Here is a 24,892-nt window from a genome sequence, read left to right on the forward strand (position 1 = left end):
TCTCTCTCTCAGAAATAATAATAAAAAAATAATAATGAAACATTAAAAAAAAACACCAACCCTGAAATTACAAACAATTCTAACCCAACTAGTTAAACCTAATTTGTCTATTATTACATAGTTCTATTGCCCGGTGGCTTCACCTGTAAGTTCACATCATCAAGACTAAATACAGACACCTGAGATGTGGTCGGCTCAGTGCAAAGTGGAGTAGCACGCTATCCAATCCGTCAGCACCCCGGATTCCCATCTGCCGTGTGTGTCTCAAGCAGATCCCTGCCTGCCTCTCACCACCTCCTCTCCCACAGTCCTTCCACTCTCGGCCCTTTCCTACCTACTCTCCGCTGGGCAGCCAGAATCACCTTTCAGAGCGTGAAGATCATCCCACTCCCCGATTAAAATTTTCCAATCCTTGTGAAATAAACAAACCCACACTCCTTCCTACAGCCTATCACAAAGGTCTAGCCACACTACTTCCACTCAGTTCCCTGAATAAGCCGGGCTCTTTCCAAGTTCAAGGTGCATGCAGTTCCTTCTCACTGGAACACTCTCCCCTACCCAGGGACAGAGCTTTCTTTCCCTTCATATCTCAGGATGTAACTCATGTCAGAGAGGGTTTCTGGTACCATCCTCTAATTAGCCCCCAAACACCTCAATACTCTCTACCACCACACCCTGTTCATTTCCTTCAATCTATCAGAGGGGATAATCAATACCTATACAGATAGATTGCCAATTCCAGAAGAGCAGGGATTAGTCAGCTGGTTTGTTCTGTAACCACTGTATCCTATCATCTGCCATAATTATAGACATTCCAATATTTGATGAATGACAATCCACTGAACACTATTTTCAAGATTACCTTTCTGTTTTCCATGAACAGTATTTAACAAAACTCCGAATTATCTACACAACAGGAGATAAACATCTGCCAACTGCATTTTCCTATCTTTTAATTCAGACCTCCTAGGAAAGGAATCAGCTAATTACTACATGTCAGATAATCTCTTGATCCCATTTCATGGATGAAGAAGCTGAGGCTCAGGAACTTCTCACTGTTGCCCTGAGAGTAAGTGGAGACCCAGATCTACTTTCACCTAATGCCATCAGTTCCTGGGCCACTGTTCCAAGAGGTAAATTTTTATGCCCTGTGTTCACTTACCTCTCCTCCAATCATGGCCAATTCAGTCTGTGTGCATGGATAAGGAAACTGAACAGGAAATCCACTAGGGTTCTTCCATGGTTCAACAGCCAGAGAGGGTGCCTCTGCAGGAGGGGAGCTGAGGTTTATAACAAGCCGCTGTGCTCGCTGTAAACCACTGTCACATCAATACTTGCTGAAACACTTAACATGCAATTTGGATCACTTTCCAAATGTATTTTGGAAACTCATAGAATACTCCAGTCCACTACAGGAGAAAACAGAAGCAGAATACACCTGCCAATTCCACTCTATAGCTTTGGGGTTTCCAGGATAGTTAAAAGACCTAACAGTCAATGCAGCACTGACAAGAAATTCACAAGCACACATTCTCAAGAATTAAACATTTATCATAAACATGCTTTCCTAACATTCTGATACTCACCCCAAAGGTACTTAAGTATTTGGCCACCAGCCAGCTGCAATGCTACTGACTTGGTCTTGGAACTGCAGCACAGACCGATTATGACTCCATCCACTGTCACAGATGAACTGACAAAAGTAAAAACAGGGGAATGGGGGTGTGAACAGACCACTTGACTCTCAAAAATAGTAGCATTTCACTGATTTTGCAGAATGGAAAAAGAAAGAAATAATTTCCCTTTGGGCTGCACTGCCTATTTCAATATAATATATATATCACAGACACACACACACAGACACACACAGACACACACACAGACACACACACTGATAAATACTGCAAGCAGTGGCCCACATAGATTATCTGTCACATGACATTGTTTTTCCACAAGGCCAATAAACTAGGTGTCTACACTGTGAGGTCATCACTCCCATGCTGGCAGCAACTTAATACAACTTATCACCTTCAATGGACATGCATGGTGTCACTTCTGTCTCCTTAAAATATATACTGCCTTAAAAGCAGTGAATCTATAGGAAAACAAGCATACTATCTCTTATTGCTATCATATTCATTGATGACAGTCTGTGGGTCTTCATTATAGGGAAGAGGAGAATCTGTTACTTTCATTATGTATTTTCCTATGTCCATGAACAGAGAATAGACATGTCTTGACTGAAGTGGAAGAGAACAATAAAAGCAAATGCTGCCAATGCTAACATTTATTCAAAGAGTTTTCAGCCAATCTACAAAATACTCAAAATGCCCCAAATCTTGTGAGGATAAATGATCTGTGACGGTTGAAGAGAACAGATTCCAGAGTGAGACTGAATGGGACTGGATACAGGCTCTAGCTGCATGATGTCAAGCAAGTTACTTGACTGCTCAGTGCCTCAGTGGTCTCAGCTGTAAAACAAGGGTGCTAATAACACACTCTTCAAAGAGGTAATGTGAGAACTAAGTGAGTTACTATAGGTAAAGCACTTAAAAGAGTATCTTTTACAAAATGCAAGCTATGATAAATGTCAGCTATTAAGCCCTGTAAGCTGAGGAACTTTATATCTCCTAGTGACATTAATATTTTATACGGACACAATAGCTTTTTTTGAGAAATAAAAGTCAAAGCAGCAGAAACATATTTTTTTTAAATTTTTTAAGTGTTTTTATTTATTTATGAGAGAGAGAGACAGTGTGATCAGGGGAGGGTCAGAGACAGAGGGAGACAAAGAATCTGAAGCAGGCTCCAGGCTCTGAGCTAGCTGTTAGCACAGAGACCAACGTGGGGCTCGAACCCACAAATGGTGAGATCGTGACCTGAGCCGAAGTCGACACTTAACCGACTGAGCTACTCAGGTGCCCCAGCAGAAATATATTTTAAAAGACTTCTGATTTCCTTCACAGCAAATGAGATGATCTAGCTTTTCTTTCTACAAACTAATGATAAAGAATTTCAGGGGCGCCTGGGTGGCTCAGTCGCTTACGTTATTTGACTCTTGAATTCAGCTCGGGTCAGGATCTCACAGTCATGAGATCAAGCCCCTGCACTGACAGTGCAGAGCCTTGGGATTGTCTCTCTGCTTCTCTCCCACAAATGTGAGCACTCTCTCTCAAAATAAATAAAAATTTAAAAAAAAAAAGAATTTCAAATTTGGAGAAGCAGAAATTTGTACAATTTGGGTGTTTTTGATGTAAAGTGCTTTGTTTTTATTACTGTTTATTTTTATTAAGTTTTTATTTCAATTCTAATGTAGGTAGCACAGTATTATATTAGTTTCTGGTGTACAACATAGGGATTCAACAGTTCCATCCATCAGCCAGCTCTCATCACAACACATACTCTTCTTAATCCCTTTTGCCTACTTCACGCATCCCTCCCATCCGCTCTGCTTTTTAAAAGTAAGCTCCCAGCTAACTATGAGTGTTGCATAGAGCTAGAACATATCCTTGATCCAGACATATTCATAAAAAGTTTTTTAAAAATATGAAGCACTCTGAGTCAAAGATAAGGAATCAATGACTACATTACAACATGTTTTGTGTATACCGTAAGGAGAGGCTCCTAATCTTGCAACAAGGGTTTTCAGAATCAAAATCTAACCAGGAGACCCTAAATTACAAATGAATCTGAAGATTAATACCAACAGTATCAATATGCTTAATGTGCCACGTTTTGACACTGGATTCTCAGAGCTGTCAAGGCAATGCCATCTACCTTACAACAAGGCTTGCATTACAGAAAACAGCAGCCATTAAATAAAACCTGTTCCATGGCAGAGGTGCAGCCTGGAATCAAAGCAAAACTCAGGGGCCAGGAAGCAGTGAAACTTAGCAAAGAAAAAAGACGCTTTCTAGTAGTAAATGCAGTCAAGCACCAAACAGAACAGACAGATGAGAAAGCCAGAAGTATTTTAAAGTCACCACATCAAATGAGGTACATGAATACAATTACTGAGACTGGGTGGCTCAGTCGATCAGGCGTCCAACTTCAGCTCAGGTTGTGATCTCACAGTTGGGTGAGTTCGAGGCCCAGCATAGAGCCTGCTTCGGATCCTGTCCCCTTTGTTCTCTGCCCCTCCCCTGCTTGCATGAGCTCTCTCTCTCTCAAAAATATATAAAAACATTTAAAAAAATTTATCGCATCTTACAGAAGGTTTTACCCCATCTAATGGTATTTGCCCTATGTTTTACCACTTCTTAATACATATTAAGGTTTATATTCTGACATGACTTACAAACTACACTTAACCCTCTAAGGATATTTAACGAGGAAGCTACTGCCCTCAAACTCACTCACCAGAAGTCAAAAAAATCCCTATACTCAGAAAAGGCACAAGCATCACTCCATGTGCTTAGTAGCACACAGTACGGAGGGAAGTGCTGCAATACCTAATATTGAGCTGTCCGTGCTCGTCATCCGTCTCAGAAGGTACCATGGTCAGATGGTGAATGACAGACTGTGGGCTGGTGTGACTGTGGCTTACAGCCAGGAAAACATCTTCCTGAATCCAGGTGAGAAGGCTGAGCTTCAATGGGTTTACTTCTTGATCTTCACCATTCTCAAATTGAATTCTGTTTTGAATATTGAAGAATATCCAAGACATAAATAAAACTTTAATATCACTGAGATTTTCCTAAATGAAGAAAGAATGAACCACCCTGTCTACAGTCAGCTAATTATTTGGAACGACAAAACCTGAGGTAATGCCAAATACCACAAAATCCACAAATAATGTTTGCCTGGCTTAACAACGTTTTCCCATTTATTTAGATTTGTGCTATTCTGAGATCTTTAAACTGAAGAGAATACTTCAGGAAACTGACTACACAAGAAAATTACCTGCCCCGGGCCCTACAGTAACAAGCCCCAGAGGTTGTTCACGGTCACCACTTACTAGCTTTCAAACCAGGCTCCAACAGATATCTGAGTCTCGACAGAGTGGGTTATTTTTAAGTATCTCACATCAAAACGACTAACTAGCCTGGGAGATGGTATCTCTGGCCTCTAATACCTTCCTCCTGTAGCATTAATACATCAGAGGAGAGCACATTTTTGTCACCTCAGGCAGGAACTCGTAATGGCTACTTATCCTGCCTTTTAGCTAAAGCGGCAAATCCTCAGCACGCACCGAAGACGCTGGGTCGCTACCCTGATCTTCCCACTCACCGAGCTCTCCCTGGACTCAGTCCCTCCACTGTGTTCTTCCCCACACAGGGGCCTTCCCACCTCTGGTTCCCACCAATATGCTTCCGCCCACCACAGCCAACACTCCTGGTCCCTCTCTATGGTCCTAACCTGATCTCTTCTTCAAGGAACAAGTATTCAAGTCCTTCACAAAATCTTCTAAATGACTTAGAGCTAGCTAGACTCTCAACTTTTAAAAATGAAATTATATTCTAAATTGTCTCACACTGGGGCGCCTGGGTGGCTCAGTCAGTTAAGTGTCTGACTTCAGCTCAGGTCATGATCTCGGTTTCTGAGCTTGAGCCCCGTGCTGGGCTTTGTGTTGACAGCTCGGAGCCTGGAGCCCGCTTCAGATTCTGTGTCTCCCTCTTTCTCTGCTTCTCCCCACTCATGTTCTGTCTCTGTCTCTCTCTCAAAAATAAACATTAAAAAAAAATTTTTTTAAATAATAAAAAAATAAATTGTCTCACACTTCCAAGTTTGCCTTAAATCTGCCCTCTAGTAGTTTCAATTCTGTGAAATGAAATAACCCACATAAATGTTCTTTGAAAACAACTAAGCATTATAGAGACAGCCCCCACAACATACATATTGCATATATTTAAGAAAAATATTATTTATTAAATTCAGCTATTTATTTTAGTCCATTTATCATTCCTATTAACTTATAAATAAATGGTCTCAGGAGGCAGTGTTCAGTAATTCAAAACATGGGCTTATCAAATAGAATAGAATCAAATCCTGGATTCTACAGAAGTGATATTATAATTAATAACTGGCTTTGGGGTGGTTTTACAATGCCTATAGTGTACCTGAGGTACTCGGTTATACCTAATCGTTTGTACGATTGTTTCAATAGGAAAATGCATTCTGATTTCCAACCTGGGAGACTCAAAACATAGCAACCAGAAGTTCTGGAGTGAGGGATGTGACAAAGACAGAGACCTGAGCATTCAGTCCGCCATATGCTAACAGCATGCATCACCCTCGCGTACGCTGGCTTATGCAGCTGGGCCCTATCAGCCTCATCTCCACCTTTACCATGTGGTTTTCCCTGGCGAGCCAAGGGCTGTCAGCAGAAACAGGTTCTCAGCCAGCTTGCAGCTTGGCTCCACTGCCACTCATCAGCACATGGCTTTCAGATATACAGGTATCAGATACACAGGTAACTGACTTCCCCAACCAGGCTGAAACACCGGGCCCGGGGGTTCCATCTACTTGTTCCACTCAGCAACAGGCACAGGTGAGTAACAGTAAGCTGAATTTAGAACTATACGTTGTTCACAAAGGTCCAAGGTAATTAAGAACAACCTACTTGTATCTCTTTTCCAGATGAGGTGTTCCAAGAGAAACTTTAAATCCATTTCCACCCACAGCTCCCAGTTTCACTGTAGGGTCCACACTCGGACTGTCACCTAGAAAACAAAAATGCAGATACTACCGTAGTAAACTACACACATTTTCCCTGATACTAAGGGTATTGGATCCTACATTTAATGGGTTCTAGAAGGTAATCTACTTTGGAAATAAAGCAATCTAGAAATAACCACATCTCCCTCTTTCTTAAATCTCTGCCTAGCTTTCAGGCTGAGGATTCAGAACGATTTGTAAACAAGGCTACAGTACCATGTGCCAGCCTAATTTACAGCATGATCCTGAACTCACAAATAAAAAAATCCAGAAAGCAACCAGAAGTGGCAGCAATGGGACTATGGAAGGAGAAGAGGATTAGAAGCTAGAACACCTAAGCTGAGATCCCTGTCCATTCTTGCTCAAGCAAACTGCAAACATGCTGGCATTCTCTTCCCTCAACTACAGAACAGAAAAACCCCAGGTCTGACACAGCTCCTAGGAAGGCTGTGAAATCAACTGAAAGTATGTGCAAAAGGCAATGAAAACTGTAAAACATGTTAAAAGATGCATTAAATACTAAGCTACTTCCAGGGTTGAATAGTACTCTTAAATAATCAACCCTTCAAGTTCAACAACAAAAGGCATTGTTTTTATAAGCCAGAGTAGGATTAAACCCCCTCCCATCCCAAACCCCACAAGCCAATGAGACATCATCATAATGATGATACTAATCACAAACTTCACAATTTTTAAAAACACTGGCAAGGAACCACCAAGGCAACACCATATTATAATCTGCTTTTGTGTAGAAGGAACTTGGTTCAGAACACCTTGGTAACAGTTTTTGAACATACCACATTTATACACAGAAATTTCGTTACTGGCATCTAGGACTGCGAGGTCATTGCTCTTTTGGGGGTGTACAGAGAACATGACTTGATTTGCAGGGTGTGGGAGCAGCAGTCGGTAGGTGCACATGGGAGGTGGAACTACACTCTGCCGGAAGACTGTCACCAATACTCTGCCTGCGTGTGGGAGAGAAGATGAGATTAGATACGTGGCTGTGTCATTTGTAAAATAAGCATCTGACAACACAGCAGCACTATCTAATAATGGTGGTAGACAATACACAGCAATTTCTAAAAATGGTTGGTGCTTTTATCATAAATAAACTTAAACATAGTATACAGGGAAAACTGAGTGTGCAACCTCCAGGCCCAGAGCAGTCCAACATTTGTGAATGAGGGCAAGGCAGCCAAGAGCTCTAGCTTGAAACCCAGGCCTGTAACCAAGCCAATGAACCAAGGGAATGAGTCCCTTCAAAATCCTTAAAACACTTCCCTACATGTTTTTAGTAATAAGAACTATCTGATTAAGTCCTCTTTACAGAGCATATGATTTTAAAATCAGCATCAGGACTGCCACACAGAACAAAATTAGTACACCACCGCACATCACAGTCTCAGAAGCAGGTTGTCCTTTACGTTACCAGCAGTAAGTACACTGTCTATTGGGTGACTCCTTCTTGCCCCGATTTTCTCCCCCTCATCAAATAAAATACACCAACCAATCCTCATACTACACAGAGTCTGTGACTTGAACTGAACATACCGGAGATTATATAATTAACAAATATCACACCGAATAACAAAGCAACCCAAGTGGAGTGGTGCAAGGACCAGTGTAAATGTATGTCAGAACAAAAAAGCTAAGGCTGACACACCCAATGCCACAAGCCTACTATTGCCTTCCTCTGTACCTGAAGTCAAAATTTTCAATGTCTTCAGAGGCCAGGCAAGTAAATTCGTGAAGACCACTGATGGAGTTGGGCTGGGCAGGGGTAGGGGTGAGGATGGATTATGGTTCTCAGGATAGGAGCCCCCACTAGGGACATTCCCATCCAATCAAAACAACAAATAAGTAAAAAATAAACCGAACCAAAGCACCAAACAAATCAAACTTCTCCAGCTTCAGTCAAACCACATCTGCAGGCATAGACAGACTCAGGACCCCTACAGGCTCCCGAACACGCTTTCCAGCTCCTTACTTCCATCAATGACTGCCACATTCGCCATGTCGCTCGAAATATCTCCCGAGCTCCGGTCCGTCGTCCAGTGCCAGTCATAGCAGAGGTAATGCCAGCCCTGACAGAGAACGTGCAGCCGGTACGGGATCACCAGGTCCCACATCAGAGACACAAGCTTGCTCTTCCCGCAGGAGCTGAAGGGCAGACTTTGCTTGAGGTACCAGTGGTAGTTCCCAACAGTCCAGAGCTGCACTGCAGGGGGAGATGAGAGGGAGGCCGTCAGAGGCTGGAGGACCAGATTTCACGCCACCTACTCAATGGGGAACAACTTTTTCTTTTTCAAATGACCTTTCCTGCTCAGCCTCTTCATTAAAATCATAATATTAACAATAATAATTGTCAAAAAGTAGTTTTCCATGGGGATAAACTAAGGCCAGAGCACACATGCTCAGTTTGCCTCTGCTTTCAAACTTTAGGCTCATGAGGACAGAAAAGTTACTAGGACAACACTGCTTTAGTAAGTTGTTTTTTTTGTAAAGATTTAGAAAGAAGAAAATTTGGCGATTAGATTAAAAATATTAAAACCCTCAATCCAAGAGCACTAGGTTGCCATCACTATGTTGTTTTAGGCTCAAGATGCTTATTATTTTCCTCCAAGTGCTTTACGTGCAGGGTTATGTCCAAGGCTATCTGGCATTACTCATGATTCAGCTATCCAAAGAAGATCAGTATTTATCTTTTATCAGCAATTATTCCAACATCTGGTAAAAGAATAAGACTTAATCCTGGGGTGGGGAGGAAATGGGGGGGGGGATGTTGGTCAAAGAGCACAAACCTTCACCTGTAACTTTGGGGGAACTAATAGATAACATGGTGACTACAGTTAACAATCTGCCTTGTGTACCTGAAAGCTGCTATGAGAGCAGGTCTTAAAGTGTTCTCACCTTGACAACCACCAAAATGGGAATTATGTCAAGTGAAGCATGTACCAGCTTTACTGTGGTAAACATTTCACAACATATATGTATATCAAATCATCGCAGTATACATCTTGAATTTACACAATGTTATAATGGCAATTAAATCTCAATAAAGCTGGGAGGAAAAGACCTATCATGTCAAAACCAACCTTTATTAAAGAGAAAACACATAAATGAAAACCTTAACGGTATTAGGGAATTTCTTTTCTTTAAACATCTTCCTGCTGATTCTTTTTTTTTTTTTCTTTAAAGTTTATCTGAGAGACAGAGAGAGCAGAGGAGGGGAAAAGAGAGAGGGAAAGGGAGAATCCCAGGCAGGCTCTGTGCTGTCAGTGCAGAGCCCGATGCAGGGAACTCACGAACTGTGAGATCGTTACCTGAGCCGAAACCAAGAGTCGATGCTTAACAGACTGAGCCACCCAGGCGCCCCCTCCCTGCTTAATCCTAATTAACCCAGCAACCATAACAGACGTAACACAGTTCTCTAATTAAGCTATTAGAACACTTCCACCTACCTGTGGGTTGCTAAGTTAGACCCCGTACTCATGCTCTATGAGGATAGATGATGTGACTCCTTGTGCAACACTTTTATCTTGAGCATATCACAGCACCAGCCCTTGACACCCTGGCTAATCACTGGTTCTCAGCCCTGCCTGCACGTTAACAATTGCCTGGGAGCTTTTTTATTAATTTTTTTAATGTTTATTTATTTTTGATAGTGAGCACAAGCTGGGAGAGGCAGAGAGAGAGGGAAACACAGAATCTGAAGCAGGCTCTAGCTCTGAGCTGTCAGCACAGAACCTGATGCGGGGCTCAAACTCATGAACTGTGAGATCATGCCATGAGCCAAGATTGGACACTAACTGACTGAGCCACTCATGTGCCCCATGCTCCTATTTCTTAAATTAAGTACTGATGTATAGTCCGCATCCTAACACACTGGATCCAACTCTGAGATGAGGGATGGATAGTAATTTTTTTTTAAAGGAGCAGCCAGCATTGAGAAGGTTTGTCATGAATGAATAACTAAATGAGCTTCTAAATAACAATCCAGTTAAAGAAAAATTTCTATTGATTAAAAAGTTTGGAAGCCACTTAAAAAATAAGTGGAAAGCTTCGTGAACAAAAAGGTTCAGTGCACTGCTGTTGACATGAAAAATTATAAAACTCTGAATGCTTAACAGCATGAGGTTTAAAAAGGTGTGACACAAATACCATACAGCAATTTAAAATGATGACAATGGGTATGTGATATGGAAATGTATTTGTGACTTAATAAAAACAAGTTACATATTGATATCTAGATATATCATGCCTATATACTTAACAAAAATGATATCATAGCTATACCGATACATACACATAAAATCTGGAACACAAGAAAAGTTTAATAGCGCCCATTACTGAGCAAAAGAATTATGGAATAACTTTTGTTTCTTCTCATCTTTACTTTCTAATGTTTTCACATATTACACACACATCGAAAAATACAGATTTACGATCTGATCTACTGTTAAAAAGGCACAGAGACGATTCTTACTTATATCTAATGCCATTTGTCTTTTGCTGCTAGTTTTCCTTTGGCTAGCACCTTAACTTCCTGCAGTAACACCATCCATGTGGAGAAAGCACTGATGATTTGTGATGGTTAATTTTAGATGTCAACTTGGCTAGGCTATGCTATCTAGCCATTTGATCAAACACTAGTCTAAATGTAGCTAGAAGGTATTTTGTAGACGTGATCACCCTTTACAATCAATAGACTTTAAATACAAAAGATTATCCTCTATAGTGTGGGTAGCTCTCATACAAAGAGTTTATAGCCTTAAGAGCAAAAACAGGTTTCCCAGAGAAGGAATTCCTCCTCTAGACTGTAACACAGAACCTGCCCGAGTTTCAAGATGACATGCCTGTCCTTACAGATTTGGGATTTAAGCCTGCAACATCAACTTCTTTTTTTCCCAAATTTTATTTTATTTTTTAAATTTTTTTTACATTTATTTACATTTAAGATACAGAGAGAGACAAAGCACAAGTGGGGAAGGGGCAGAAAGAGAAGGAGAGAGAGAATCCGAAGCAGACTTTGGGCTCTGAGCTGTCAGCACAGAGCCCATCGCAGGGCTCGAACCCACAAACTGAGAGATCATGACCTGAGCCGAATTCGGTCACTCAACTTATTGAGCCACCCAGGCACCCCTGCAACATCAACTCTTAACTGTATTCCAACCTGCCAGCCTGTCTCCTGAGTCTAATGTCTAGAGGACCCTGACTGATACCTCACTAAAATTCATAAATAATCAAAACCAAACCACTCCCTCATTCCACCTCCCCCTCAGTTATCTCTGATTCTGCTACGGGACTAAGTAGAAGGGATGAAGGCAACTCCACAGCCTACTTTCAACTACACTTCATGTGGCATAAGGCTGAAATACTAGTGCTGTCTTACCATAGGTTTTTAGAGTGCAATTTTCTTCCCTCTGAAGGTCCTCCAGCCAAACTGCAAGCACTGTGGAATCTGCATTCCAGAACAGCCCGTTTACCTAGTAGGGAAAAAAGACCTGTCACTGGCCTTTAACTGTGTACATATTTCATAATCTTTACAAGAGCTGAATTCCCTGCACTCATAAACCAAACACCTGAGCTGATCCCTAGCAATAAATTATGAACCTATAGAATCAGTAAAGAAATCTAGGTAATAGGTCTTTATATGTAGGGGACTTTTAAAAAAATGCATTGTGGTTAAAAATTTGAGAAACTTAACCAAAAAAAGAGAGATTTAACAACCAAATACAAGTCAACATTCTTAGACAATCAGAAATTTGAATATGGACTAGGTATTAGATACTACTAAGGAATTATTACTAATGTTGTAAGGTGTGAGCATGGATTTCTAGTTATATAAAGAAAAGTGCTTTCTTAACTGTTAGAAATGAATATTAAAAACACAATTTCTAAAATTAAAACCCCAGGAAACAAAAGGGTCTGTGTGTGTGTGTGTGCGCGCGCTTGCATGTGCACGCGCACGTTAAGGCTAGAAAGTGGTGACTGGATGAAAAGAGCTCTGCAAAATGCTAGCATCTGTTGAAAGTAAGAAGGAAATGGGAGTTCATTAAACTCCTCTCTCAACCTTTAGCTTAAGTTCTTAATTTAAATATACCATAATTCTATTGTTTGTTTGTTTTTTTAACATTTATTTATTTCTGTGAGAGAGAGAGAGAGAGAGAGAGACAGAGTGGGAGTAGGGGAGGGGCAGAGAGAGAGGGAGACACAGAATCCAAAGCAGTCTCCAGGCTCCAAGCCATCAGCACACAGTGCGACAGCGGGTTCGATCTTGTGAACCTCGAGATCATGACCTGAGACAAAGTCAAGTGCTTAACCAACTGAGCCAGCCAGGCGCCTCATAAATGTAACATAATTTTAAATTATGTTTATGTTTACATAATTAAAGATCACCATTTTGTGTTTCTGCTCCAGTAAAAGTCTTAATGGTACACAAGCAGCTTAAGGTTTAAATGTTATCAATGAAAAGTATCTATTATTGGAAGCATTATGCTTTTGTAACTGGAAGCATTATGTTTTTGTCAAAATAAACAATACTAAGTAGGATTTCTATTTCTACCTATGTTTTAGCTATAGTAAGAAAAAATGCCATTTCTTTCCAAAATATTCTTCAAAAAAACTGTCTCTTTAAAAAAAAAAATTCCGTTATAAGAAACCACTATTTTTATTACTTTATACTCTGGAGCTTCTATTTTACACGCCCACATTAGATAGAAACCTTTACAGCTGCCTCTACAGCTGAGGAAAGTCCCCTAAATTTGATGGTGAAACAATTCAGGCACTTACCTTAACCTCATCTTTGAGGAAGGGAAGTGTAAAATGTCCATGGAGAAGGCCATTTTTCTCAAAAAACACAATATCCTGCTGATTGGGTTTCTCTTGTATAGATGCAATCAAACTACCCGAGGGCCTTAAAGCAAACACCGAATGTTAGAATGTCCAAAAGTGCAGCCAACTGGCTAAGAATAAGAAAAAAGTCAGAGAAACGATTTTTCCAACAAAAAATCTCCACCCAAGGAAGGTTTAAAGACCACACGTCTCTTGGTGAGTTCACACTAGTGTGGTACTCCACCTCCAAGACGAGAGCGCGCCTTTGTGCAAATCTGTGCACAAAGACTTACAGATTTAGACTGCACCAGTGTGACCTTTTCTACAGCCAATAAATTAAACTATTCTATTCTAAATATTACATCCCATAAAAACATAATGTATCTCTCCTTCAATCTATGACTTCAGCAACTATTCCATGCTCAGAGAGGTATTTGAGACGTCTCAATCTACTGAAAACATTCTAAATCACCTCATCTTGTTCCTATTTCGTCTCTATAGTTTTAACTTCACTTGATCTTAGCCAAAAGGCTAAGAAGCGATCTATAGTTTTTTTGTTTTTTTTTTTTTTTTACAAATAGTTTATTGTCAAATTAGTTTCCACATAACACTCAGTGCTCATCCCCAAAGTGCCCTCCTCCATGCCCATCCCCCCCTCCCCCCCACATCCATCAGTCCTCAGTTTTTGTCAGCATTCAAGAGTCTCTCATGGTTTGCCTCTCTCCCTTTCCCCCACCATTTCCGCCCTTCTTCTCCCCCTTGTTCCTCCGTCAAGTTCCTCCTAATCCTCCTATACGTGCAAACATATGATATTTGTCCTTCTCTGCCTGACTTATTTAGAAGCGATCTATAGTTTTAACTTCAATACTTTCCCCTCTTTGTTCTCTCATCCAATTGTCACTCAAATACTGGTGGGAAACAAGATGTCAAAAACCCCAAGACCCAGGAGTTTGGCATATAGCAGATGCTACTGAGACAGAGGAGACATTTCTTCTGTCTTTAACCAGGGCAGATGCTAAGCACAAAGTTTACTGGGCCCCAATCCAGCCTGCATGTTCCTCGGCAAGCAGAACCCTCCAGTGTAAGAGCTTGTGGCTTGTGCAGAGAAGCAAGTCCTTTTCCTAATTTTCACCAAAGCTCCACTGCCCTCAGCAGCTGTGCAGACTGTGACTTCCCTTCTAAGCACCATTTTCTGTTATACACAATGACTTCATACGGGAGCTCCCTATAAGCTCTAAAATGTGTCGGCCTTGGAATGACCTCTGGGAAGCTCTAAATCTACCATTCAAATTGAATTCAGTCTTCAGAAAAACTAAAAAGAGCAAGATACGGGCCTACAGCCAAATGAGTAAAAGCTAATATCCTTTTGTGTTACATAAGCACCTGTACCCAACAGGTGTCACCACCCCTACCTCGTTCCGAAAAATTCTCTGAGGAAGAAGTTACAAGGTTTCTTCTCCCACTTACTTCCAAGCCAGAGCCGGTCCCAGTCCTGCCACGGGCTCACTGGTGGACTGTAGAGCAAACTCTCGGTTCCATACTCTCACCTTCCGAGCTCCTGGGTGGCAGGTAGAGTTACAGAAACAGATACACTTAAAAAAATGTTGTCAAGTCAGAACTGTTCCAACATCTTATTAGTAAAAACTGCCATGGTTTTACAAAGCCAATTAGATTAATCTTGTTCAGAATTTGTACCCACAAGTAGGAGGCTGGAGCAGATGATCTCAAAGAATTCTTCTAGTTCTTAGCTCTAAATTCATTTAACATCTAAAGCAGCACCTCATATGTATAATTTTTAAAAGCCTAAGAAGAAAGCTTTCCTGAACTTAATAAAATCTTTTTTCTTTAACTGCAATTGATTTCCATACCTGTCTCTGGGCAAACAACACTCACAGCAAAAAACTGGCCGTCACCACGCCAGGTCACTTGTGGTCGATGGTCATCCCAGGGCAAAGCCGACTCATGCTAAAGAGAGGAAGGAACACAAATGTTACTGGGGGACCTAAATAGCCCCAAATCAAACAAGCCCAAGACTATTAAAGTTAAATCTTTTGCAGGAGACTGAAGCTATCTAGAAAACCAACTTCACAGAATGCTCAGGAACTCTTCTAGATGGCCTCTCAGACCCAGAAATCATCAAGAGACCAAAAGAAAATCCAACTTCATGCATAAAAAAAGTGGCCTCCAGGCATAGCAACAGAGGAAAAGAGCTGCATATCTGCTATTAAATACAATGAGCTGAGGAATCCACCGGGTAACTAAGGTGAGGAAATAAACGTTCTGCTTATCTGAAGGTAAGGGGGTAGAGTTCTGGTCATGTGATTACTATATAAGCTTTATAACAGTGCAGAACAAATTAAAAAGGTGAGGAAGGTAGGCAGAGGAAAACCAGAGGCGATAAAGCCAGCAGCAATGATGAAAACATGGAAGAGTTCCGTGTTCCGCAGTGCAGGAAGAAGGAAGGTCTCTAGCGCCACTTACATCTCAGTCCTGAAGGCCTTGAAGACAGAGGCCAATTGTGCAGGTTGGGGGACAAAAGATCACCTGAGCATCCATGATCACATCCCAGTGACAGGGTGCAGTGGAACGGCACCATCGCCACTCTACACTGTAGGGAATACACAGGTAGCCTAACAAGACATAGTCTCAATTGGCAAAGAACACAAAGACGCCTTCCTCTGGTGAAGGGTTGAAACAGAACAGGAGCTACAGAGAATGTGGCCAGCAATCAGTAAAGTTGAAAAATGTAAATGACAAAGAGTACATTATTGATCTGTCCCATGGAGCTCATGGAAATGTCTTCATGGAACATAAGTAATATGCTTCTATTTGCTCAGCCCAAATCTTGGAATCATTCTCAGTTCTTCTCATCCTACATTTAATCTATTATCAATAACTCCAATAGTTCTACCTTCAAAATGTATTCAGAAAAAAAAAAAAAATGTATTCAGAAAAAAGGAAAACAGAGAGTTTCATCCAAAGGGAAAAATCAGAAAAAGTATCTAATATATGTATGCAGGAAAAATACAAAAACATACATATGAATGACCAACAGTGAATGCAGGATAGCAGCTCTTTATGGGAAGGAAAGGGAGAGTAACAGGAAGGGCTACACAAAATGCTTCATTTCTATCTGTGATGATATGTTTTTTAAAATGAATATTGGTTATAATTATTGTCTATAGTGAAAAAAATTACAAAGCAACTTGGCAATAAAAAAAGAAAAAGAATCTTTCTAGAATGACTCATTCCGAGGACTCTAAGGTTTCAATTTTACTAAAGCAGAAGAGCTCTGTCCATTATTAGCCTTTAACTGGACACCTAAGAGTTCCTGGTAGTTGGCAAACTACTATCTGTCCCAGTCAAGGTTCTGTATCCATCAGACCAATCTTACCATTTGCACCTGAAAGGCCACTTGCCGACCTTCTGATCCATGGAACTGCGTCTCCTTCCTGCCCCATCCAACAGTGATAAACTTGCCTGGAGAGCAATTGGTTGAGAACATGCAAGACAACCAGTAAGCTACATGAAATGAAATAAAACAGTTCCACTGCTACTCTTCATTAAGTAGCTCACTGGCAATTACTTGGGTCCTCTGAGACCTCTCAATAAACTGACTAGCACTCAAAATTTGAAAAGCCAATGTTTCATATTATACACAGCAGTGAATTTTGAAGAATTTGAAATGGTCTCATTTTGGAAAGCACTTCACTGTCATCTTATATATCCTAAATTCCCTTGATGATAGTCAACAATTCCCACTTTAGAAGAATGAATGAAACATGAAGAATTTACAAGATACATCCATGGATAAGAACATTAAACTCAAGACATGAGCTAGGAATCAAATTCTGATTATAAGTATTTGGTCAACTAAATGTATCCAACCTCCCTGTCAGTAGTGGTAGGGACTATAGATTATGGAATTCACTCCTCACATAGACAGAAAATGAGACCCTCTAGTGGCATAAGCCAAAATTAGGACATAGGGTGCCGCCTTCCAGCCTAAGATTCTCTCTAAATCATAATGTTTCTCTTGCATAAAGTGCTGAAATAATGCAGTACTCTGTTCCAGGTGGTAGGATCAGGCATCCATGTTCAGTAAGTACTACTGACATGTCACTGAAAACCTCAGACAGATCCAGGGCCCAATACTTCCCTCCTGCCATTGATTCTGAAGAGCAGGGCTTTCATCACTTCTATATATCAGGGTCAGCATGGCCATTTCCTGTGTGGTCTGCATGGGTACATGGGATACCACAATAGCACACCTTGCAGCAGTCTATGAACAGCAATGCTCACCTTGGTGCATACCCCTGTGCTTCTATCTGAAAGTTTCTAGAGATGTAAATGACCAAGGAATGAAGAGAACTTTTCCAACGGATTCAGACAATAAGTGATGGGGTGAGAGCACGGATCAGTAAACTACAGCCTGTATCTACATTTACAAAGAAATGTTTATTGAAACGCAGCCATGCCCATTCTTTTATGTATTGTCTGTAACTGCTTTCATGCTACAACAGCAGAGTTGAGAAATTGCAAGAGAGGTCATGTGGTCTGAGAAGCTGAAAATAACTGCTATCCCACCCTTCACAGAACAAGTTTGTCAACCCCTGGGTTACAGGAAAAATATCTATTCACGACAACCAGAGTGATTTTTTTCATACTCACAAATATTTGTCTAAGACCTAAGTCCCTAACTTGGACCCCCTCTCCCTTGACTTACACTCTATTATTAAGCTTCTTATGAAAAAGTCAGTGGGATTAGTCGAGCCCAGTGCACTTCCTCATCCAAAGGTGTGCTGGTTACTCCCTCTGTGGCTGTCCTCAAAAAGGATGTCCAGGAACTCCACCCTAGATGCTAGACTCTTCCAGCACCATACCTGCTCCTGAGTGAGTTTATCTCCTCCCAAGATTGTAAAGATTCCCTATATGCCACTGACTCCCAATCCACATCTCTGGCTTCCCCTGAGCTTCAGCCCCTTCTATTTGCCTACTCCACATGGTGATCCCATATGGTCCTTAAAGACATCCAGAACAGAACTCACCAGCTACCACTTACAAGTCAGCACTTCCCCTACCTTTCCTCTCAATGACTGGTGTCTATATTCCCATCACCTGAGCTTCTGACTGGAGCCCCACTAAACTCTTTCCTCCTCACCTTACATACCCCAAACCCATTTATTTCACATTCTAACCTGCTATTTCTAATTGGCTAGGACAGGAGGGGAACCATGTGTACATATTCCAAAGACATTTGTCAGATAATTCTAAAAACGTATCCCTCTCCTCGCTGAAAACCAAATTTTTCCTGAATTCATTCCTTCTTTTGGCCGCACACCCACCTTCCTTATCTCTTACCTGTATTCCTTTAGGACCTCCTATCTGATCACCCTGCGCCCAGTCTCTTCCTTCTCCACCAATCAGCCAATAAATCTGGCATCATCAAAAGCTGTCCAAACTTAATCAAAATCAATCCTGTTTATTTCAATCCACACTCATGTCCTGCCAGCAGCAATAACACAGTACTCACGGCTGCCTGAATAAGCCATGACGTGTCTATGAAGCATCCATGCTTGGGAATGGACGAATTTCCTTGCCTAGACCACACCCCTGTCCTCAACTCTCACCTACCCAGCACCAATTCAGCCAAGACTCAGCTCAAGCCAGCCTTCTCTCAAGTCCTCCCTCTCCACTGCAACCTTCCTCCCCTCAGGCTACCCTAAAACCTGCGTATGTTACTATGGGACTCCTTAAAGGAAAAGCTGAATTATCCACACCACCAAACACAGTTCTGTGTGCACAGTACCTACTCAAATATTATTTCTGAATAAATTATTTTTGAGTAAATAAATGAGTAGCAACTTTCTGAATGACTTCTCGGAGTTGGGAGAGCAAGAAGGCATGAGATCAATAATCAGCAAAAGTTAAAATTTCTTCTCCCTCATTCCTCTCCTTGACTGGGCCATCTATCTGGTGCCCTCATGTTGGCCAGAGCTTCTTACACTCCATATACATCTCCTCTTCTCTCCCCCTTTCAATACTCCCACAGCCTCAAGGCCCAAATTATATCCAGCTACATCTTAGCTAAGAAAAACATATTAGCAAAAAACAATTTTAGCAAGATGGTTCCCATTAAAATGGAGACTCAGGTCCAATCAGTAGAAACAAAAAATCAGGCTTCTATCTCCCTCTCTTGTTTTTGTCCCCAAACTGTACCCCAAAAATGCTTGCTTTATTTTTGCTAGCAGAGTTCCATTCACTGAAGCCCCAGCCCTGAGGTCTGGGTAACAACCATGCAGGTGACATTAGGCAGATTTCTATTCCCCAGGTTACTGACAACGTGAACTCTCAGAGCTGCAGACACCAGAGGAATGCCTTGTATGGTCTGGAAAAGGCTAAAGGAACTGGGCTACCAGACATTAATGCATGAGACTTCATCTTTCGTAGTTCTTTGGGTTTATGAAAATGATCCCACCTGAGAGGAACTTCAGGTCACAAAATGTCCCAAAACGAAGCTATACTCACTTTCACCAAAATCATCCTGGTGGATCTGCTGTTCCATGATGGGCTCAAAGTCTTTTGTCATCATAATTAGGGTCTGTTGACCTTGGGTGGACACAAACAAGAATGATTTTGTTTTCACAGAACAAATGTGTATTTCATAAATAGCACTGGAAGCTACAGAGCTGGAGTGGAGGAGTTCAGAGGAGAACAGATAAGACACCATTCACTCCCAAATATTTTGACTCTTATTTGAAGAGAAAAAAAAAAAAAAAAAAAAAGCTCTGCCTGCCTGGGTAAGTTACCTGGTGCTCATTCACTACTGTTTATGAAGCTCACATAAAAGTCCACCAGCCCCCCTCCACTAACTTCAACACTGCACCAAGGTTATCTCTTCAAATACCTCAGCAGTGGGGGCAGTTTACAGAAACTCATCTGGAATGAAGAGACTCAATGGGAAAAAAGTAGTTTTCAAGAGCTTATAAGAGCTCCTGAAAGAGCTGGACGAGCAGTCTTTAGAATATGTTTAATAACAACTCTTCCTTTGGAATAGATTTAATATTGCTGGCATTTAAAAAAAATTTTTTTTAAAATTTATTTCTGAGAGACACAGAGAGAGAGAGCATGAGCAAGGGAGGGTAAGAGAAAGAGGAAGATACAGAATCTGAAGGAGGCTCCAGCCGCTGAGCTGGCAGTCAGCACAGAGCCCGACGCGGGGCCCGAACCCACGAACCGTGAGATCATGACCTGAGCCGAAGTCGGACGCTAAACTGACTGAGACACCCAGGCACCCCTGCTGGCATTTTTAACTATACTATGGACCTCAGAGTTTTCCAAAGTTTCATGACTTTGTTTCCCATTTCGAAAAATTGAAAGAGTTATATCAAAGAAGTTTTCTGAATAAGCACCCCAAAATTTAAGCCTTTAAGACATTAACGAGTCACGTTTTATGAGAAGCAGAGCAAGAGACCAGGACAAGCTTACCTGTTGCAAGAAGCACCAGCTCTTGGTCAGGACTCCAACTCATGACGGAGATGCCACTGGCCACGCTCCCAACACATTCCAGCTGCATCAGCAGACAAAAGTTGAGTTTTAGAAACCCAGCTAACATACAGCTGAAGTACAGCTACAGCCAAGCCGACAACTTTTTGTCAAGAGAAACATAACGCAAAGGCTCTCATTTGCAAAATGCTTAAATATTATGGCTGATATTTTCAACTTCGACACAAAACACGTGACTTGAGGATGCCGGAGATTTCCCCCTCACTGGACCATTCCACTCACCTGGCATGTGCTGAGATTGCAGAGTATGACATCTCCGGAGGCCGTGGCCACACACACAGACGCCTGATCCAGCAAGTCCTGAATGCCAACAATGCAGCCACTTCCGTCCTCTGGAAGAAAGCCTTCTGCCACTAAAGAAATCTCATTTTTCACCTTTCACCAAAACAAACACATAAGCAAATCAGGCCAATCAACTTTCAAGAGTGATTCATAACATTTCCAAAAATAAATGACTTTTTAATGCTTCTTTTCTAATATAAAAGTTTTCAAGAAAATTTTTTCTACATTAAAATCCAAACTTTCATTTAAGAAATGTTACAATCCTACAATCTTTAACAACCAAAAAAATAGTTCATGGGAGTGCCTGGCTGGCTCAGTCAGTGAAACACGTAACTCTTGAATCTTGGGGTTGTAAGTTCAAACCCCATGCTGGATGTAGAGACTGCTTACAAATTTAAAAAAAAAAAAAAAAAAGTTAATGGGACCTTTTTGCCAAGCAAATACTAAACAAAAGCAAGAAGGCTGGTCTCTTAAAAAATGCCCAATAAAACACGAACCTAATAATTATGGTTTTCTAAGATTTCTATAGTATAGGGGAAAAGAACTAAGAATGTAATCACCTAAAATATGGAAGTAGCAAAATATAATTAAGGAAAGTTATCAGAATCAACTCAAAGAGCTTTTAAACTTGCAATTTTCATTTGCATTCCCAGTTGAGACCCACTGTTATAAATAGTGTTTACATGATGGGTAGGGTAACAAGAAGGGCACCCACATAAATATAATGTCAGAGTTTTGCCAACTTACATTTGAAACAGAAGTAGAGTTAAAGGTAGGTTACTATGCAAGTAACATCTCATATGATATCAATATAAAGCAAAGGAAATGTTCATTTAGGAGGATACAAGTTCAGTAAGATTTAAAGTAAAGACTATGGGGGAAGTAAGTTTGGAAAAAGAAAGGTCAAGTCATGCAAGCGCGAGGCATTCTCCATCAGTCACTTACTTCTCTAGTGACAGGGTCTACTTCTATCAGTCCATGGTCTGAGCCAATGAGCACCGTCCTCTGTTCAGTTTGGAGACAAAAGCATTGAGGCTTCCCCGCAGCCTGAATATCCCTGAACTCCAGGGTCCGAAGTAACTTTAAATTTCTCATGATGAAGCAATTCCTGAAAGTACAAATATCTCTTGATGAAGAATTACTCTGACAGAAAGGAATAGCCTCCCTAATAGTGACAAATGACAGTCAAATTAAGCATAATGATTCAGGGGCAGGGATGTGGTAGTTAGAATAACCAAGAAAAAAATAAAATGACCCAATCTGAACCCACATAAGGTTGTGGTCACAACCTCACCAATTCACTGGTTTATCTATGGTCTACAAATGGAGGTTCTGAAAACTACTTTATGTTTTCAATCTTTGGAAGAGACAAGATCCTCAACTTTAAAATTTTTTCTTCAAAATGATTTAACATCAGTTATTCTCAGGAAAGTTGAAAAGATCAAAATAAATAGGAAAACATTTTATTTTTGCATATTCAAATATCTTTATAACCTGACTGATTTAGAAAATCAGCGGTTCCTGGGTGGCTCAGTTAGTTGAGTGTCCAAATGGCTCTTGACTTCGGCTGAGGCCAGGATCTCATGGTTTGTTAAGACTGAGCCCCACTCAGGACATGATCTCACGTTTCATAGGATCAAGCCCCACGTCAGGCTCTGTCTCAAAATAAATAAACATTTTAAAAATAATAAAATAAAATCATATAAAACTCCATATACATACCCTGTCAGTTGAAGAAAATCAAGAAGAAAATGGCTTTAACATTACCAGGTAAATTTATTTGTAAACTGGCTTTACATGTTCACTTAAAAAATAAATACTGGGGCGCGGGGGTGGCTTGTCGGTTAAGCATCCAACTTTAGCCTAGGTCATGATCTCCTGGTTCATGGGTTCAAGCCCCACATCAGGCTCTGTGATGACAGGTCAGAGCCTGCAGCCTGCTCCCAATTCTGTGTCTCTCTCTCTCTGCCCCTCCTCCACTCACACTGTCTCTCTCTCTCTCCAAAATAAACAAACATTAAAAAAATAAATAAAAATAAATACTGAAATTAAAGACAGAAATAAAAGATGTACTGTTCTCAGGGAGGAAAAAAAACACACCATGCTATTACGGCAGTCACAGTGATGACCAATAAATACTGAGGAGTCTGGTGACTTGATCGTAGTTTAGATAATTTGGCTTTCCTGGCCTGGTTTTTACCAGTAAAATAGAAAAGGTGGAAAAAGAATGATAAATAGGGAGCCTACTTTGGTCTGGCAAAATCGGACCTGCTTAAGTGCATAACATTAGCTAAGAGGAAAAACAAATGAATGCTAATATACTGGATATTTATATCCAGATACATTTAAAGTTTATACAGTTTATAACTAGAAATCCCTAACTTATGTTAGGGGTGGCAATATACAGACCACAATGGCCTTATTATCACCTTAATCCAAGGTGAATTCTCTCATCTATGCAAGAATAAAGATGAGTTAATCTTCACACTACCACAGCACATAATGGTAAGTGCAATATGAAAATACAACATGTAATGTGAGTGAAGAGGAAGGCAAGACCATACATTACATGGTGGGAGCGAGGAAGAAAATCAAGGCCAATAATGGTTTTGTAAGTTTTGGTGACATTTAGGTTCAAGAACTTCTAGAAATTATTTGAACCTCTATTACATCATGCAGGTTTTTTATTTAGATCTAATTCTATATAGAAAGCTTGGGTTTACAAGAAATATAAAAATCACATACGTTTCCTCTTCAAACATCATCTGGATGACCACTGACACGGGACAGATCTGAAAGGATGGCTAGATTGGAGATGAGAGAATGCTTGGCTACAGAGGAATAAGCAAGTGGTAGAGAAGAAGACAGAACAGATGGGCAAAACAGGTCCAACATATAGTCTCCTGTCTGTCTTTCATGCTAGTTTATCTAACAAAAATTGTGCTGTCACTGTCGCTATCATCGGATCATCAAAATGTTTTCCTCTCTGCGAACTTGGATTCTATTAAGCCACAAGTCCCAGTCCCTGCACTCCCAGCACCAACCTCATCAGCACACCCCAAAAGATATGAGCACTACCCGGGCAGTCTCTCTCCAGACACTGAAATGCAGAGTGCAGGACTCCTCTGACTCCCAGAGTCATCAATGCCAGCAGTCAGAGTCCCAGCTTTATGGTGCCTCTCCGCCAAGATTAGGTCACCGTAACTCCACTTTCCCTTGTTTTGAACCGAAGTCCCAAGCTAAGTGTTAATAGCTACTTTCATCAGTTTACGTTTCGTTACTTCACTGCTCCGTTTTGCTTCTTATTCCTCCAACAGCTACTTAACCAATTCTTCATGTTAAATTCAGGTGAAACACTGTGTGTTTTCTACTTTCCTGATTGGACCCTGCGTGACAAACACAGCAAACAACCGGAGTTCTCAAGGCACAGAACTTCCGAAATCACTGGCAAAGGTGATTTCTAGCCCGGACTGTCCCCAAAGTGAACAATGAACCCACGTTTTCAACCTCTTGATATTATCACCAGGATGTCTCAACAAGCACATCAAAT

General features: G+C 40.9%; 1 protein-coding gene across 1 annotated transcript in view; it reads right to left on the reverse strand.

The window, feature by feature from the left end:
- ELP1 (elongator acetyltransferase complex subunit 1) overlaps positions 1–24,892 on the reverse strand; it is a 58,899-nt gene that overhangs the window by 32,822 nt on the left and 1,185 nt on the right. Inside the window, exons 2-16 of the mRNA XM_039240047.1 lie at positions 22,288–22,450; positions 21,283–21,435; positions 20,983–21,064; positions 20,023–20,103; positions 16,889–16,974; positions 15,363–15,459; positions 14,962–15,052; positions 13,453–13,576; positions 12,053–12,146; positions 8,648–8,878; positions 7,455–7,625; positions 6,563–6,662; positions 4,452–4,634; positions 1,587–1,693; positions 1,163–1,266 (exon numbers count right to left, since the gene is read on the reverse strand). Of these exons, the coding sequence (XP_039095978.1) occupies positions 1,163–1,266; positions 1,587–1,693; positions 4,452–4,634; positions 6,563–6,662; positions 7,455–7,625; positions 8,648–8,878; positions 12,053–12,146; positions 13,453–13,576; positions 14,962–15,052; positions 15,363–15,459; positions 16,889–16,974; positions 20,023–20,103; positions 20,983–21,064; positions 21,283–21,435; positions 22,288–22,437 (1,854 nt within the window). The 5' untranslated portion in view covers positions 22,438–22,450. The remainder of the gene's footprint in view (positions 1–1,162; positions 1,267–1,586; positions 1,694–4,451; positions 4,635–6,562; positions 6,663–7,454; positions 7,626–8,647; positions 8,879–12,052; positions 12,147–13,452; positions 13,577–14,961; positions 15,053–15,362; positions 15,460–16,888; positions 16,975–20,022; positions 20,104–20,982; positions 21,065–21,282; positions 21,436–22,287; positions 22,451–24,892) is intronic.

This window comes from Hyaena hyaena, unplaced genomic scaffold (assembly GCF_003009895.1).
Source record: "Hyaena hyaena isolate Hyena2069 unplaced genomic scaffold, ASM300989v1 scaffold_6, whole genome shotgun sequence".
Lineage (NCBI taxonomy): Eukaryota > Metazoa > Chordata > Mammalia > Carnivora > Hyaenidae > Hyaena > Hyaena hyaena.